The following is a 14589-nucleotide window of genomic DNA, read 5'->3' as shown; positions in this document are numbered from 1 at the left end:
TGACATGAAATGTATATTTTCTAGATCCTTGATATGTTCAAGGAACAGTCCCTCTTGGTCCAAATGCAAAGAACTGTTTCTCCAGGATATTTTTTCCTAGGGAGATGCTGGGGGAGACAGAACGCCTCCATCATCCCATCTGTCTCTATAGTGAACGTTGTTTCTATCAGCCAGTTCCCTTCTGTGCCTGGGCCACCTCGTATCTCCTTGGGGGAAGGACGGAGTTCCATTCAGCTTCGTCACCTTCAGTGTCTAGCACATGTGTGGTTGAAGCTTACGGTAGCTTTTCCCTAAGGTGACTGCCAATAAATTCTTTCCTCCCTTTCTTCACCATGGAGTGGTAGAATCTAGTCCTCTCTCCCCTTGAATCTGGGCTGGGCTGTGATTTCTTGAAGCGATGGATTTGGGCAGAGTGACTCCTAAGGCTGGGTCATAAGAAGGCTTGCAGTTTCCAGTTGCTTATTTTGGAGAGGGATGCTACGTGGTCTCTCTGAGCGAAGCCAACTGCCATAATGAACTAAAAGAGTAGGAGTCCAGCTACCTTGAGGCCGCCATGCTGTGAGGAAGCCCCAGGCAGCCATGTGGGGAGACTTCCAAGCCGCCCAGGCACCAGCAGTGTGACTGGAGTCACCTGCAGATGACACCAGTCTCTGTTGCTATTTCACAAGGGACCCCTGGAGAACCACCCAGAACTCTGAGAGACAGTGAAAATGTATTGTTTTAAATGAAAAAGTGTTGTTTTAAGTTTGGGGAGAGTGTGTTATGCAGCAGTAGATAACCAAAACCGAGCCCAGTAAATATCTGTGAAATGGACCATCGAGTTCCATGGATCCAGCCTCAGAGACAGCACAGCTAAGCCCGGTGTCTCAGCCGCTGGACACACACATGCTCCCTGCAGCTGGGTGGTTGTGACTGAGTACTTATGCTCAGGATCAAAAGTGCACTCTTTGGGGTCTTGAAGTATTCCTGCAAGGCTGTTAAAAATCCTTCATTAAAGACAGCTTTGCTACATAAGTATCCATGTACAGAACTGGCTTCTATACGTGAGGACTTGCATCTCCTGTGTGGCCAATACTACTTTTTTTGCTTACAACACCACTACATATAGTTTTTCATTTATTTTTATGTGATGATGGCCCATCTTGTCTGGAAAAATATTTGAGGAGGCCTATTATTGTTAATAATAGTGTAGCAATGTCATAAGGGATTATAAATTATATGTTGTCATGAAAGCTAGAAGTATCCATTTATCTGGAATGGGTAAGTAGCTTACTCCCCGAAAGGAGTTTCTTCATCATTTTTTAACCTTAAGACCAAGACTCAAGTCATAAACAGAGGTTGGTGGTTTGACCTGGGGTTCAAATCAGCATGTCTGTGTCTGTGGCAAGTAAAGGAACTTTTGCAAAAGCCTTGCAGATTTTCAGTGATTTTAAAACCACTCTTTACAACTATTTCCAAAAGCATTTAAGTCATTCTCCAATCCCCTTGAATCTCTGGAGGTGCAGAAGCGCCAATCCCTGTGTGGTGACAGTGACGATGACAAGTAGATGTGGACTGAGACGGGGACGAGAAGCTTGTGCCAGACAAGGGAAAGCAAGGTCTCCCCGCCAAGGCGCTCACACCTGCACCTGCTCGTCATGGGAGACACTGGCTTGAAGTAAACCCCCTACCAGCAACAGTATTGTCTGCTGAACACTCTGTTACTTTTACCAGGGGTTCTGGTCTTCCTCAATCAATAGAAATTGATCAGGGGCCAGACAAGAAATTCGGCTGAGGATTCATCTGGGCTCCTGCAGCTGCAGTGGGACGGGTTTCTCCTGCTTGCTCACTGCCCGAAGGGAGTGGGGTGAGCTGGTTTCTTGTACGGGGTGAGTGGAGGGGTGAGTCCAGCGGTCAGACTGCAGGGGGTCTTAGGTGGTCTGCCCGCCCCTTTGGTGGTGCTGAGTGCAGGGGGCACGTGCAGTACCCTGTTTTTGCTCCTGGCTCTTCAGAAGTGGTTTTTTGGTCTTTGTGTATCTTGGTGTCCAGAATTTGCCCCAACTGTGCATGCACACAGTTAGTTTTAGGCCCTGATGATTTCTTTTCTATGTTGTTGCTGGAGGAGAGGTATGTCCAGGTACAAGCACTACAGCCAAGGGTCCCAGGCCCCAGCCTGTCTCATTATTTCTGTGCTCCCTTAGTTCACATGCGAAGGTATGCCTTTGGGTGGATTTTCCACCCGACATAAAAGGTGACCATCAGAACCAGGGTGGGCATGCCCTGCTTTTCCCCTGGCAGAGCTACTGTCTGACGTCACATGCTCGATGGGAATCGTCTCAGAAAGGATGAGGCATGATGAGTGGTTTGGCCACGTGTGGTCTGAGTAGACAAGTCACAAGACAAACGCAGCAAGCCAGGAAGGCTACTGTCACTCAAAATGCTTATAATTCTGTCAGAAGAAGGCAGTGTTGTCAGCGCTTATGTGTGGAGATTGGAACCAGGCAGCCTGAGTCCACTGCTTGCTCTGTCGCTCTTTAAATGTGTGACTTTGGGAAAGTTACTTCCTGTCGAAGGTTCAGCTGCTTTGGTGCTGTTATCAGTGATATAAAAGTAATCGGCACAAGATCTTGGCATGTCATTAACAACCCCCTACGGGGTTACCCAGCGCATCATCCACACACCACCACACCCACCATCCTGTCCCCTGCTCATCCCAGGGGCAGGGAGAGCCGCTGGGTAGTAACGTCCCAAGGCCCAGAGACCTTTAATCGCCACTTGTCCCCTACTCCCCACCACAAAAGACCCTGATGCTGGGAAAGATTGAAGGCAAAAGGAGAAGGGGAAGACAGAGGATGAGATGGTTGGATGGCATCACCGACTCAATGGACATGAGTTTGAGCAAACTCTGGGAGATAGTGAAGGACAGGGCAGCCTGGCGTGCTGCAGTCCATGGGGTCGCAAAGAGTCAGACACGACTTAGGGACTGAACAACAACAACCCACCACAAAGGTGAGGGGAGACGCCCTGTGATCACTCAGAGGGACAGAAGAGTCCCGTCTGGCCCCATCCCCTCTGCTAGTGCCAGAGACCCAAGCCAAGAAGCCCTCAGCTTCCAGACAGCCGCTTGCAAAGAGGTCAGCCGGAGTATTTCCTACTCCCGTTGAACGATTCCAATGCCAAAGCGGAAACCTGAGTTCGTCTCAGTTTGTCGTACCAGCCTCCTCTAGTGCTGAGCTGGGGTCAAAGCCACGTCTGCACACACCTCTGAATCTCTCCTTCTCTGCACCCCCCACTGCCCAGAGGAGAGCTGCTGGGCTCTTCATTGGCCTTCACCCGGCTCCAGTCCCTCAGCAGCCCCTGCCCTTGGCTCCCTAGATAGGTCTCCAGGTCTCCCTTTCTCCATCTCTGCTGCCACCCCTGTGGTCCATCCCACTTCCCCTCTGGCCCAAACCACCACTGCTGTTCTCCCATCTCTTCCTTTGGCTCCTGCATCCCTTCTCCGTGTAGTAACCGTAAATCTCGTCACGGCTGCTCTCCTGTTTAAAGCCCTTCACTGGTGCTCCATTGCATTTAAAGTTCGCCCATCTCCTCTCCGTGGCCCCTGAGGGCCCATCATGGTGGCACCCTTGCCTGCCTCCCATCCTGTATCGCATGCCATGTCTGGGCCTACCGCATGGGCCTCCTCTCTGACCTTGGGACTATGCAGTGAGTTTGCCCTCTGCCTTAAATGTCCTCTGCGTCTGTGGAAGGCTGCCTTCTTGACATTCTTCAAGATAAAGCTCACACATGACATCTCAAAGGGGCCGGGCTGATCACCTAACCTCCCGAGCCCCATGTATTACTAGGTCACCTCCAGTCTTATCACAAACTAACATTCTTTCTTGAGAGCATTGATTTCATTTATTGTCCATCTCCCATCACCATATGAATGTTCTTTGAGGATATACTGTTTCTGTAGCCTCAGTGTGTAGAACAAAGCCTGACCCCATAGTAGTTGCACAATAAATACTGGTTGAGGACATGTATAAACATCCATCCATATATTCACTCCACCAGTCCTCACCGCTTGGCCCAATCCGTCTACACAGTAGACAAAGATCCTCAAGGCATATTCCCACGTTTTGAGAAGTTCTTATCTGAGATGTATACCTGTGTAACTACAATTCCTGGAGAAGGGAATGGCAACCCACTCCGGTATTCTTGCCTGGAATTCCGTGGACCGAGGAGCCTGGCAGGCTAGTCCATGGGGCTGCAGAGTCAGACACGACTGAGTGACTAACGCTTTCACTTTTCATAACTACGATAAAAGTAACAATGCCTGGATGCCTGAGGAGCGCTTCCCTGGGCCACCTTGTGTATTCAAATGAGGTGGACACTGTCTCCCACAGAGGCCATCTGGGAGGGCTTCAGAGGAGTTAGAGTTGGAATGGGCAGAGATGAGACTGAAGTGAGGACTTTAAAGAAAGCAAAAGTCTACGGGAGGTGAGGAGGCAGCCCCGAGAAAGAAAAGCAAAGCAAAGTGAAGGTCGCTCAGTCATGTCTGACTCTTTGCGACCCCATGGACTGTATAGTCCATGGAATTCTCCAGGCCAGAATACTGGAGTGGGTAGCCGTTCCCTTCTCCAGGGGATCTTCCCAACCCAGGGATCGAACCCAGGTCTCCCGCATTGCATGCAGATTCTTTACTAGCTGAGCCACCAGGGAAGCCCAAGAATACTGGAGTGGGTAGGAAAAGCACAAGGCAAATTGGGGAGGAATTGAGAAGAGGTGGACGGAGATGGCTCCAGGGGTCCATTAGGGCCCCCTGTCCACCCCCGTGAGCAGCACAGGCACTTTGATCCACAGACGCAAAAGGCCCGCTCCCCGAGTCTCCATGCTGGGTCTGCATGCCGGGGACCTATCCTCAGTCTCTGAGTTTGATCCCATGTGCAAAACACACACGTGTATATGAGCAAATATGTTCACTGAGTGGACTACAGGCTACTTGCTGGAAGAAGATATCCAGTAGATTCACGTATGCCAAGTATTTGTGTTATATTTTTAACATCTTCCAAATATTTTAACAAATAAATATGTTGTCCTTATGGGTAAAAAGTCTTCAGGGAAGTCACAAACAAGGTTGCATTGTCAACTTTAACTTCTTATATGTGATGCTTTAACTCAGGTCAATTCATATATTCTTTTTTCTAGTATCCAAGATCTATTTTGGATATAAAGCTTAATGATATAATAGAAGGCTTTTACTTCTTATATGGTTTTACTTCTAGCAATTGTATTTTCCATTAAATATCCAAAAGCTTAAAAATAAAATTTTTTTCCTACTGTGCTATTTGTCAACAGAGAAGCTCATGAGGTTGTTTTATTGGGGCATTTAATTTCAGTTAAAATTATCATATTTCCTTATACAATTTTCCTCCTATTTTTCAAACCTCTAGAGGTATCACAGATGGTAATTCAAATACCCCACAGACTCACAGATTAAATGGAAATTATTAACATCAGTATTTAGCCACTGACATTTCACAAGACACTGAAGACAATTCAACACAATTAAATTAGATCTATCAATGTTCAGTGAGAAGATGTTTGGAGTCAACCAGGCCAAAACTATGTTATTAAAATAATATTTTTATTTTTTAAAAAGATCACCTTATGTGTGTGTATATACAGCTCTCTACCTTTTTACTGTGTGACTGTGTGACTGTGTGGCCATGTTCATTTTATTAGTTGATCTTCGTGAGAGAGTTATAAAGTAGACATGCAGGTGAGCCGGGCTGCATTTCGGAGTGGCAGGGATTAGAGAGACCAGCAAGGAGGTCTGAAGGATGCCAAACTGCCTTGTGCTTCAGAATAATCACCCCCAGACTTTCTGATGTACCTTTTCCCTTATTGTTGTTCAGTCACCCAGTCCTGTCCAACTCTTTGGACCCCATGGACTGCAGCACGCCAGGCTTCCCTGTCCTTCACTCTCTCCCAGAGCTTACTCAAACTCATGTCCATTGAGTCGGTGATGCCATCCAACCATCTCATCCTCTGTCATCCCCTTCTCCTCCCACCTTCAGTCTTTTCCAGCATCAGGGTCTTTTCCAATGAGTCAGTTCTTCGCATCAGTTGGCCAAAGTATTGGAGCTTCAGCTTCAGCATCAGTCCTTCCAATGAATATTCAGGACCGATTTCCTTTAGGATGGACTGGTTTGAGCTCCTTGCTCTCCAGGGGACTCTGAAGAGTCTTCTCTAGCACCACAATTTAAAAATATCAATTCTAAAGCACTCAGCCTTCTTTATGGTCCAACTTTCACATCCATACATGACTACTGGAAACACCACAGCTTTGACTGTATGGACCTTTGTCAGCAAAGTGATGTCTCTGATTTTTAATGCACAATCTAGGTTTGTCATAGCTTTTCTTCCAAGGAGCAAGCGTCTTTTAATTTCATGGCTGCAGTCACTGTCCACAGTGATTTTGGAGCCCAAGAAAATAAAGTCTATAACTCTTTCCATTTTTTTCCCCATCTCTTTGCCGTAAAGTGACGGGACCAGATGCCATGATCTTCGTCTTCTGAATGTTGAGTTTTAAGTCAGCTTTTTCACTCTCCTTTTTCACCCTCATCAAAAGATTCTTTAGTCCCTCTTTGCTTTCTGCATCAGGGAAGTCCTTTTCCCTTAGCTAAGTCTATGAGAGAGACAGAGACGGGGCGAGAGAGAGAGCCATACCTGTGATTATCCCATCAATTCTGTCTGCTTCCGGAGAACCAGCAGCCTTCTGTGGGCTTGTTATGTCGACAGTTGCCCCCAAACATAGTCACTGATATGAAACAAGACAGAAACCAGCTTTCTTTCCCATCCACTTGCTGTCCCCAAAACGAACAACAGAAAAGCAGAATAAACAGAAGAACCTCCTGGAGAATCCAAACAAGGTCAATGCTGTCATGGTTTGTTGTGTAGTAGATATAAAAATCCACCCCCCCCCCAACCTCACTGACCCCAGGCTGTCCATCTCCAGTCACACCTTTGGAGGGCCTGGGCCACCCCTCCGACCTGGTGCCCTGGCAATAGGAGAGTGAAAGTTCCATCCTTGCTTGTCTTTGTGCTAAAAAGGAGGCGAGAGCAGCAACAGGGGCGATGGGGGAAGCCAAGTAGGAAGCGGGTCCCTCCGGGCTGGGCGTGGCCACTGCTCACCCAGTGCTGCTCAGCGCGCGGGCTCGGGCCAGCGGCATCGGTGCCCAGGGGAGCTGGTAGAAATGCAGATTCTCTAACAGGCACCTACTGAGTCGGCAATTCTGGGGGTCACTCAGAGGCACAGTCAAGTCTGGGGCCTGCGAAGGCAGGCGCAGTCCGTCCCCAGCGGTGCCCTCAGCAGCCTCTCTGCGGTGAGGGGTCAGACTTGCTGGACTGGCTGATGGAGCCCGTACCTCCCGGCCTGGCCGCCTCGCTCCTGCCTGTCCACCATGACTGGGCCAAGGGCGCCCCCGTCAGGCAGTGTTGGCTCCTCTGACCCCAGTCACGGCCTCCTGGAAGAACAGGGGCCAGTCCTGGCCTCGGGACCATCCTTAACCTCCCTGGGCACTCCTTCGCTCACCTGTCCATCAGGGATTGGGTGAGGACCACCCGAGGCGGTCATTACCATCGCAAGGACCAGAAAGGGCAGCGGGAAGGACTGTTGCTGGCAGGGAGCACTGGTGATCACAGGAGATACAAGGAGAGGCCATAGCCTGTCACGGTAGCCTGTCGCGGTCCAGGCTGAGGATCTAGAGGGCCCAGGGCACGTGGGGCCTGGCGTTGGCACCGGACCTGGGGGCGTCACCGTTCACCTGATGCTTCTGCAGCAGTAGGTCGGGGGAGGGCCAGGGAGTCTGTGTTTCCAGTAAGTCCCCAGGTGACAGCCTTGCTGCTGACTGCCCCCCACTCCCTTTGAGCAGCAAGGCAATGGAAAGTTGCAAATTCTCCACTCTGCACTCAAGCCTGCCCTGTGCCCAGGCCCAAGCCCCGGAAGTGACCCTGACAGACAGCTTCTCCCGCCCACCGAGGCCGCCTCCGGCTGGAGGGCAGACTGGGACCTGAGCAAAAGGCATTGCAAGCAAGAGCGAATCCCTGGGTCCTGTGTGCCAGGGCTCCCCTTCCCTGCCCACGCCGTGCCCACTGCCCACAGGAGGACACCCACAGGATGTGCCCTACTCTGAAAACGGCACCCAGGTCCCGGGTGTAGGTCCCCTTGTGCCCTCAGAACCAGAGCCAGGTCTGGTTTCTCCTCCCTCCCTTCTCTCCCTGTGTCTTTCCACAGCAGCAATCCTGGGCCCGTGGTCAGTGGGGCCTTTGAAAGGGATGACCAAGAGTATAGATCTTGGCTCAGAGAATTCACGGTCTTGGAAACTGTACGGTCTCTCACTGAACGACGTGGAAACCGTGCAGTATGTGTCAGTTCAGGAGAGATTTCCTGCCACGTGAAACCCATGGTCAAGGACCCCTCTGGTGCCTTCACTTAAATCCTCCTTGTCTCTCCTCCTCAGCCCGAAGACATCGGACAGGCGCCGATAGTTAACGCCCCGGAAGGTGGAAAGGTCGACTTGGAAGCCTTCAGCCATTTTACAAAAATCATCACACCAGCAATTACCAGAGTGGTGGATTTTGCCAAAAAGTTGCCTATGTTTTGTGAGGTGAGGAAATTGCTTTTCCTTCTTTGTTCGTATTCATGATTAGTTCCATTGAGTTCCTAAGTATTACGTGTAATTTAATACTAATCGGTTGGGACTTACGAAAAGTCATATGAAAGCCACGGCAGCACGAATGACAAGGCGCTGTCCCGCGTGTTTCTCCGCCTCCTCTGTCGGTCACCATCCATCAGCTTATCCACGTGAGGCTGATGAGGGTCCTCTCCACTGCCTGACTCCAGGCCCAGAACACGACCATCCCACCTCCACTCAGTCGGCATGGTGATGTCCTGGCTGCCATGCCCAAGTCTGCCTCGTGAAATCCAGGCCCTCTAACATAGCTTTTGTTAAGCCCACTTTACAGATGGGGAAAATTAAGATCAAAGAGATAAAGTCTACCCACTTGGAGTGGGGCCGCTGTCCGTTGAGTCTCTGTATTATTTCCACTTCGTATCCCAACAGGTTGGCTTCGTGGTGGTTTCTCCATCCTCAAGAATAAGTGAAATGGGGGCCGGGGTGGCATCCCTGGCAGTCAAGTGGTGAGATTCAGCATGTCCCCTGCAGGGGGCATAGGTTTGAGCCCTGGTCAGGGAACTAAGATTCTGCCTGGGATTCTCCAGGGAAGAAGACTGCAGTGGGTTGCCATTTCTTCCTCCAGGGGATCTTCCCAACCCAGAGATTAAACCCACGTGTCTTGCATCTCCTGCATTGGCAGGTGGGTTCTTTACCACTGAGCCACCTGGGAAGGCCCATTCTAAAGAACAGATCTCCCATAATTTAGGTTATCTGCTTTTACAGGATCTTTAGTGCATACTCGATTTTTCAATAATATAAATATTTTGCAACGAGCATTCTGGTACCTATGCCATGTTCACAAAACAGCCTGTTTCCTAGGGGCAAATCCCAGAAGTGGAATTTAAGGACCTAGGCTGCTCCTTTGGGGACTTTCTATGCATCGCCGAATTGCCCTCTAGAAAGTGTGTCTACAGTCCCTCTGTGCCGAGGACGCTTTTCCTCTCCCTCCAGGAGTCTTGTTTTGGGTTCTCGGTGGAATCTGTTTTCCCGAACCTCTCTTAGTGCCCTGTTTCTGGGCTGGGCCCTCTTTTCTCAGTCCTTGGTGTCTGAGAAAAAACTGGAGTTTGCTACTCCTACAAGGCAAGCTAGCCTATCAGTTCTGTGTTCCCCTTGGAATACCCACCAAAAAGTTTTCCAGAAAATGTAAAGCTTAAGGCCACCAGCCACTGAGTGCTACATAGTGAATGAAAGAAAAGAAGCCATGCCACCACCAGCAACAAACACAGCGTGCACTGTGTCCTTGGCAAGGGTGAGAGCTCAGCCCGGAACTTTCCAGGCCCGAGTGTGGCAAGCTTCTCCCTTCAGGCTTCCCTCAGGAGTTTAAGCCCGCTTCAAAGTCGTGATTCCATCTCTCTTTCAACCTTGATATTTTGTAGTCTCCAAATTGAAAAAAAATGGGGGGAGGCTCTTTTGACAGCAGCGATGCATGTTTCTGCTGCTTGTGGCCTCCTGAGGGCCTTTACCCTTTGACACTACTTTTTTTTTAATCTTCTGGTGGCGCTGCGTGGCATGTGGGATCTTAGTTCCCCACCAGGTATCAAACCCACACCCTCTGTATTGGAAGTGCAGTCTTAACCCCTGAACCACCAGCGAAGTCCCTTTTGACATTCTTTGGAACCCCAAAGAGGGCAGTGAATGGCGCAGGCCGTGAGCTACCTGTGGATTGGGCTCCAGATCCCAGGTGGTCTCCAGAACCAGAAGTTTCTGCCAGTGGCAGTTTGATCCGCCCGCTGTTCAAATCGCACTCAGGATACCTTTCTGCTGAGACCCATGCCAGCCCACCAACCAAGGGCTTCAAAAGCTCTGAAATGGCTGCTGGCAGAGCTGCCAAGAGCACACATCAGAACCGTTTCTTGAGTGCAGGGCCCGGGCACTCCTGCCAGCCGACCGAGCGCCGTGCTCCCAGGAGGTAGGCGGGTCTGTGGGAGCCCCCGCCTCTCCCTTGGGTGGGCCCCCTCGGGGCCTCCCCACAGTGGAGGGTTCTTAGGTGACTTAGAGACTGTCTGCCCACACGTAGAAACAAGCCTCACCCTAAATCCCTCTTTAAAGAACAGGCATCTGGCCTAGTTTTTAAACCACTGGCGATGCTTGACAAATCTTTACTCTGCTTTTACATGTGAACTCATAAATAGGAAGTTTTCAAAAGAAAACTTCTACTTCATCTATCATCAAAGATGGGGCCTGCCCAAGTCTATATACTCTGTGACAGCTAAAAACAACTAAAATCAATGGTTTGATCAGACTAGTCATTTCTCTTTGCTACTCTGTGTCCGCGGTTCTCAAGAGCGGGCCCCTGAACCAGGTGCGTGGGCATCACCAGGGAACTTGGGCGCATGCAGACCCGCAGAGGCGGGGCCCGCGATGCGTGTTTATCAAGCCCTAGGTGTCAGGGGCTGCAGACAGGACCTCTGCCCTAGGCAGTGAAGCCAGCATTCGCCCGCGCCAGCCAGCTGTCCGCTTGCCGGTGGAGGCGCTAGCCAAGTTCCGGTCTCCTGTCCCCTACCAGGCCCTGAGGCCAGGAATCCAAAGATGTAATTGAGGAGTACAAATCAGAAACTAAATAGAAGTAAATCATAGTCATTTTGTTTAATGAGTAGAGGGGAGAATTCACATGAATGGATTCCAGAACCAAACACAAAATGCCTTTTATTCTAGAGAAAAAGCAGAGCAATTTGAAATTAAACAGTAAGGCAGGTAGGCTGAGTTAGTAAAAAATATATATATACATATATATGAAATACTCTGTATCTTAAAGGTAATTCTGTAGTACTGCTTTGTCATATATAGTCACCTGAATTGAAGTAGTTGTGTTGCCAAGATCATTTCTCAAAAAAGAATTGGAACCTGCTTTAATGGAGAGATAGAAATTAGGTGTCATTTCATAGTCATTGTTTACGGAAACTCACACCCAAATCCCTTCGGAAAGTGAGCTCTCCTTTTCCCTTGACCTTGGATTCTGACAGCGCTGGCTTCCAAGTCTCACCTCACCCACACTCAGGGACCCCCTAGCATGTCTCTCAATCTCTCAGAGCCTGCATTTCCACACCTGTCAATAAAATTGGAATTAGAATATTTACCTCACCGCATTGTTGTAAACGTTAAACAAAGCGATGCATGTCAATCTTAGCCCAATTCATCAAAAACACCCATTAACTAATAGTGTTTCAAAACTACTACTTTGAAAATGGCATTTAATTAAACATTCTCCCCCTCCAGAAAATCAAACTCTAATTTTTTGTTATTTCTCTTCACGAAGTTTCTTTTAAAGTTTATTATTAATGTTATCAGTTCAGTTCAGTTGCTCAGTCGTGTCAATTATTTGTGACCCCATGGACTGCAGCACACCAGGCTTCCCTGTCCATCACCAACTCCTGGAGCTTGCTCAAACTCATGTCCATCAAGTTGGTGATGCCATCCAACCATCTCTTTCTCTGCCATCCCCTTCTCCTCCTGCCTTCAATCTTTCCCAGCATCAGGGTCTTTTCCAGTGAGTCAGTTCTTCGCATCAGGTGGCCAAAGTATTGGAGTTTCAGCTTCAGCATCAGTCCTTCCAACGAATATTCAGGAGTGAGTTCCTTCAGGATTGACTGGTTTGATCTCCTTGCAGCCCAAGGGACTCTCAAGAGTCTCCTTCAGAGCCACAGTTCAAAAGCATCAATTCTTCAGCGCTCAGCTTTCTTTATAGTCCAACTCTCACATCCATACATGACCACTGGAAAAAACATGGCTTTGACTATATGGACATTTGTCGACAAAGTAAGGTCTCTGCTTTTTAATATAATGTCTAGGTTGCTCATAGCTTTTCTTCCAAGGAGCAAGCGTCTTTTAATTTCATGGCTGGAGTCACCATCTGCAGTGATTTTGGAGCCCAAAAATATAACGTCTGTCACTGTTTCCACTGTTTCCCCATCTATTTGCCATGAAGTGATGGGACCAGATGCCATGATCTTAGTTTTCTGAATGTTGAGTTTTAAGCTAACTTTTTCAGTCTCTTCTTTCACTTTCATCAAGAAGCTCTTTAGTTCTTCTTTGCTTTCTGCCATAAGGGTGGTGTCATCTGCCTACCTGAGGTTATTGATATTTCTCCCGGCAATCTTGATTCCAGCTTGTGCTTCATCCAGCCCGGCATTTGGCATGATGTACTCCGCATACAAGTTAAATAAGCAGGGTGACAATAATGTTATCACACTATCACAAATGCTAACAGGATTTGTTAACCCAAATGAGTTTAAAATGAGATTACAACACTGGCAAAGAGATCCAGTGTGTGGAGTAATTCTGATGCCAGAGACTCTGAGAACATATTAACCCTAGGAGCCAGGAGGTCCGGATTCTGGGTTCACCTCTGCCTCTGATCCACTGGGTGACTCTGAGCAAAGTTGTGACATCTCCGGGCCTCAGAGGTCACATGTGCCCGTAAGAAACCTTCTAGTCCTCTGCCTTTGAAGAGATTCACGAAGCAAACTTGCTTCAAAAAACAGAGCAGCACAGTTGCCAGCTAAACAGTGGTGTCAGCTCTTAGAGCTACCAGACCAAAATGGTGGTACATTTAGGAAGGTCTTGGTTGGTGGCTATTCCAGTATTCTTGGGCTTCCCTGGTGGCTTGGACAGTACGGCATCTGCCTGCAGCGTGGGAGACCTGGGTTCTGGGCTGGTTGCACTTGCAATGCAGGGGGTGCCAGTTCAATCCCGGGTCAGGGACCTAAGACCCCACATGCTATGCAGTGCAACCAAAAAAAAAAAAATGGTGAAGATTATGAACAGTGTGGGTGCTCAGTCGCTCCAGTTGTGTCCTACTCTGCGCAGACTCTCTGTGACCCTGTGGACTGTAGCCCGCTGGGCTCCTCTGTCCACAGGGATTCTCCAGGCAAGAATACTGGACTGGGTTGCCATGCCCTTCTCCAGGGGATCTTCCTGATCCAGGGATCGAACCCAGATCTCCTGCATTGGCAGGCAGACTTTTTACCACGAGTGCCCCTGGGAAGCCCAGGCTTGGAGTATGGGGAATGGCTGTGGGAGTCTGCAGCCGAGCGGACAGGGCAGGGGCTGCTCCTGTCGCCCCTGCGGTCCCGCGGGCGGGTCCTAGCAGATGTCTGGGCCCTCGCTCCGTGCTGACGTGGGCTGCTTGTTTCCAGCTGCCATGTGAAGACCAGATCATCCTCCTCAAAGGCTGCTGCATGGAGATCATGTCCCTCCGCGCGGCCGTGCGCTACGACCCGGAGAGCGAGACTTTGACCCTGAACGGGGAGATGGCGGTGACGCGCGGCCAGCTGAAAAACGGGGGCCTCGGGGTGGTATCCGACGCCATCTTCGACCTGGGGATGTCGCTGTCCTCTTTCAACCTGGACGACACTGAGGTCGCTCTCCTTCAAGCCGTCCTGCTGATGTCTTCAGGTGAGTGCGTCCGGAGCAGCCCCCGCGCGTTCAGAGTGCGTGGGGAGCTTCCGGTCCCCGGCGCTTCCGGTTCGCACCCCGCTGCCTTCCAGCGGCGGGCGGTGAGTTTCCGGTCCCCCGCCCGCAACTTCCGGATTGCGTCCCGCAGCCTCCAGCGGCGGGCGGGGCTTTGCGGACAGCCGGGGAGCAGAGAGGGGGCGTTTGTCGCCTCCTCAGGTCGTGACAGGAGCCCCCGGAGCTCCTCTCCCAAGGCTCGGTGAAGCGGCTACCCTCCACAGACACTCCCTGGCCCGCCTCGGGGCGGTCGGCTCCCTTCTGGGTCCGCGTGCTCTGCACTGCTCCCACAGAGGTGGGGTCCCCAAGACCCGCCTCTGGTGCGGTGGGCAGGCTTTGTCTAGCGCGGCCTTCCCCATCCTGCCCTCCCGATGCCCACGCCGTGTGCAGTCCCCTCCTGTCGGGAGCCCATGGCTGCCCCGGTAGGATCCGGAGAATT

General features: G+C 50.2%; 1 protein-coding gene and 1 long non-coding RNA gene across 21 annotated transcripts in view; one reads left to right on the top strand and one right to left on the bottom strand.

Annotated features, from left to right (window-relative positions):
• The window catches only part of THRB (thyroid hormone receptor beta), a 419564-nt gene that overhangs the window by 399256 nt on the left and 5719 nt on the right, over nucleotides 1–14589 (top strand). For all 20 annotated transcript variants that reach the window (XM_081521021.1, XM_081521009.1, XM_081521015.1 and 17 more), the window contains 2 exons: nucleotides 8487–8633; nucleotides 13838–14096. In XM_081521021.1, the coding sequence (XP_081377147.1) occupies nucleotides 8487–8633; nucleotides 13838–14096 (406 nt within the window). The remainder of the gene's footprint in view (nucleotides 1–8486; nucleotides 8634–13837; nucleotides 14097–14589) is intronic.
• On the bottom strand, nucleotides 11332–14133 carry LOC145517833 (uncharacterized). The gene is made up of 2 exons (XR_014062367.1): nucleotides 13662–14133; nucleotides 11332–13341 (listed from the first exon to the last, which is right to left on the bottom strand). It is a non-coding gene; the product is annotated as an uncharacterized LOC145517833 (long non-coding RNA).

The sequence above is a fragment of the Giraffa tippelskirchi genome, chromosome 8 (genome assembly GCF_054371585.1).
Source record: "Giraffa tippelskirchi isolate mGirTip1 chromosome 8, T2T-mGirTip1v1.2.pri, whole genome shotgun sequence".
Lineage (NCBI taxonomy): Eukaryota > Metazoa > Chordata > Mammalia > Artiodactyla > Giraffidae > Giraffa > Giraffa tippelskirchi.
The sequence above is the reverse complement of the archived record's forward strand: the minus strand, read 5'-3'. Positions and strand labels throughout refer to the sequence as shown.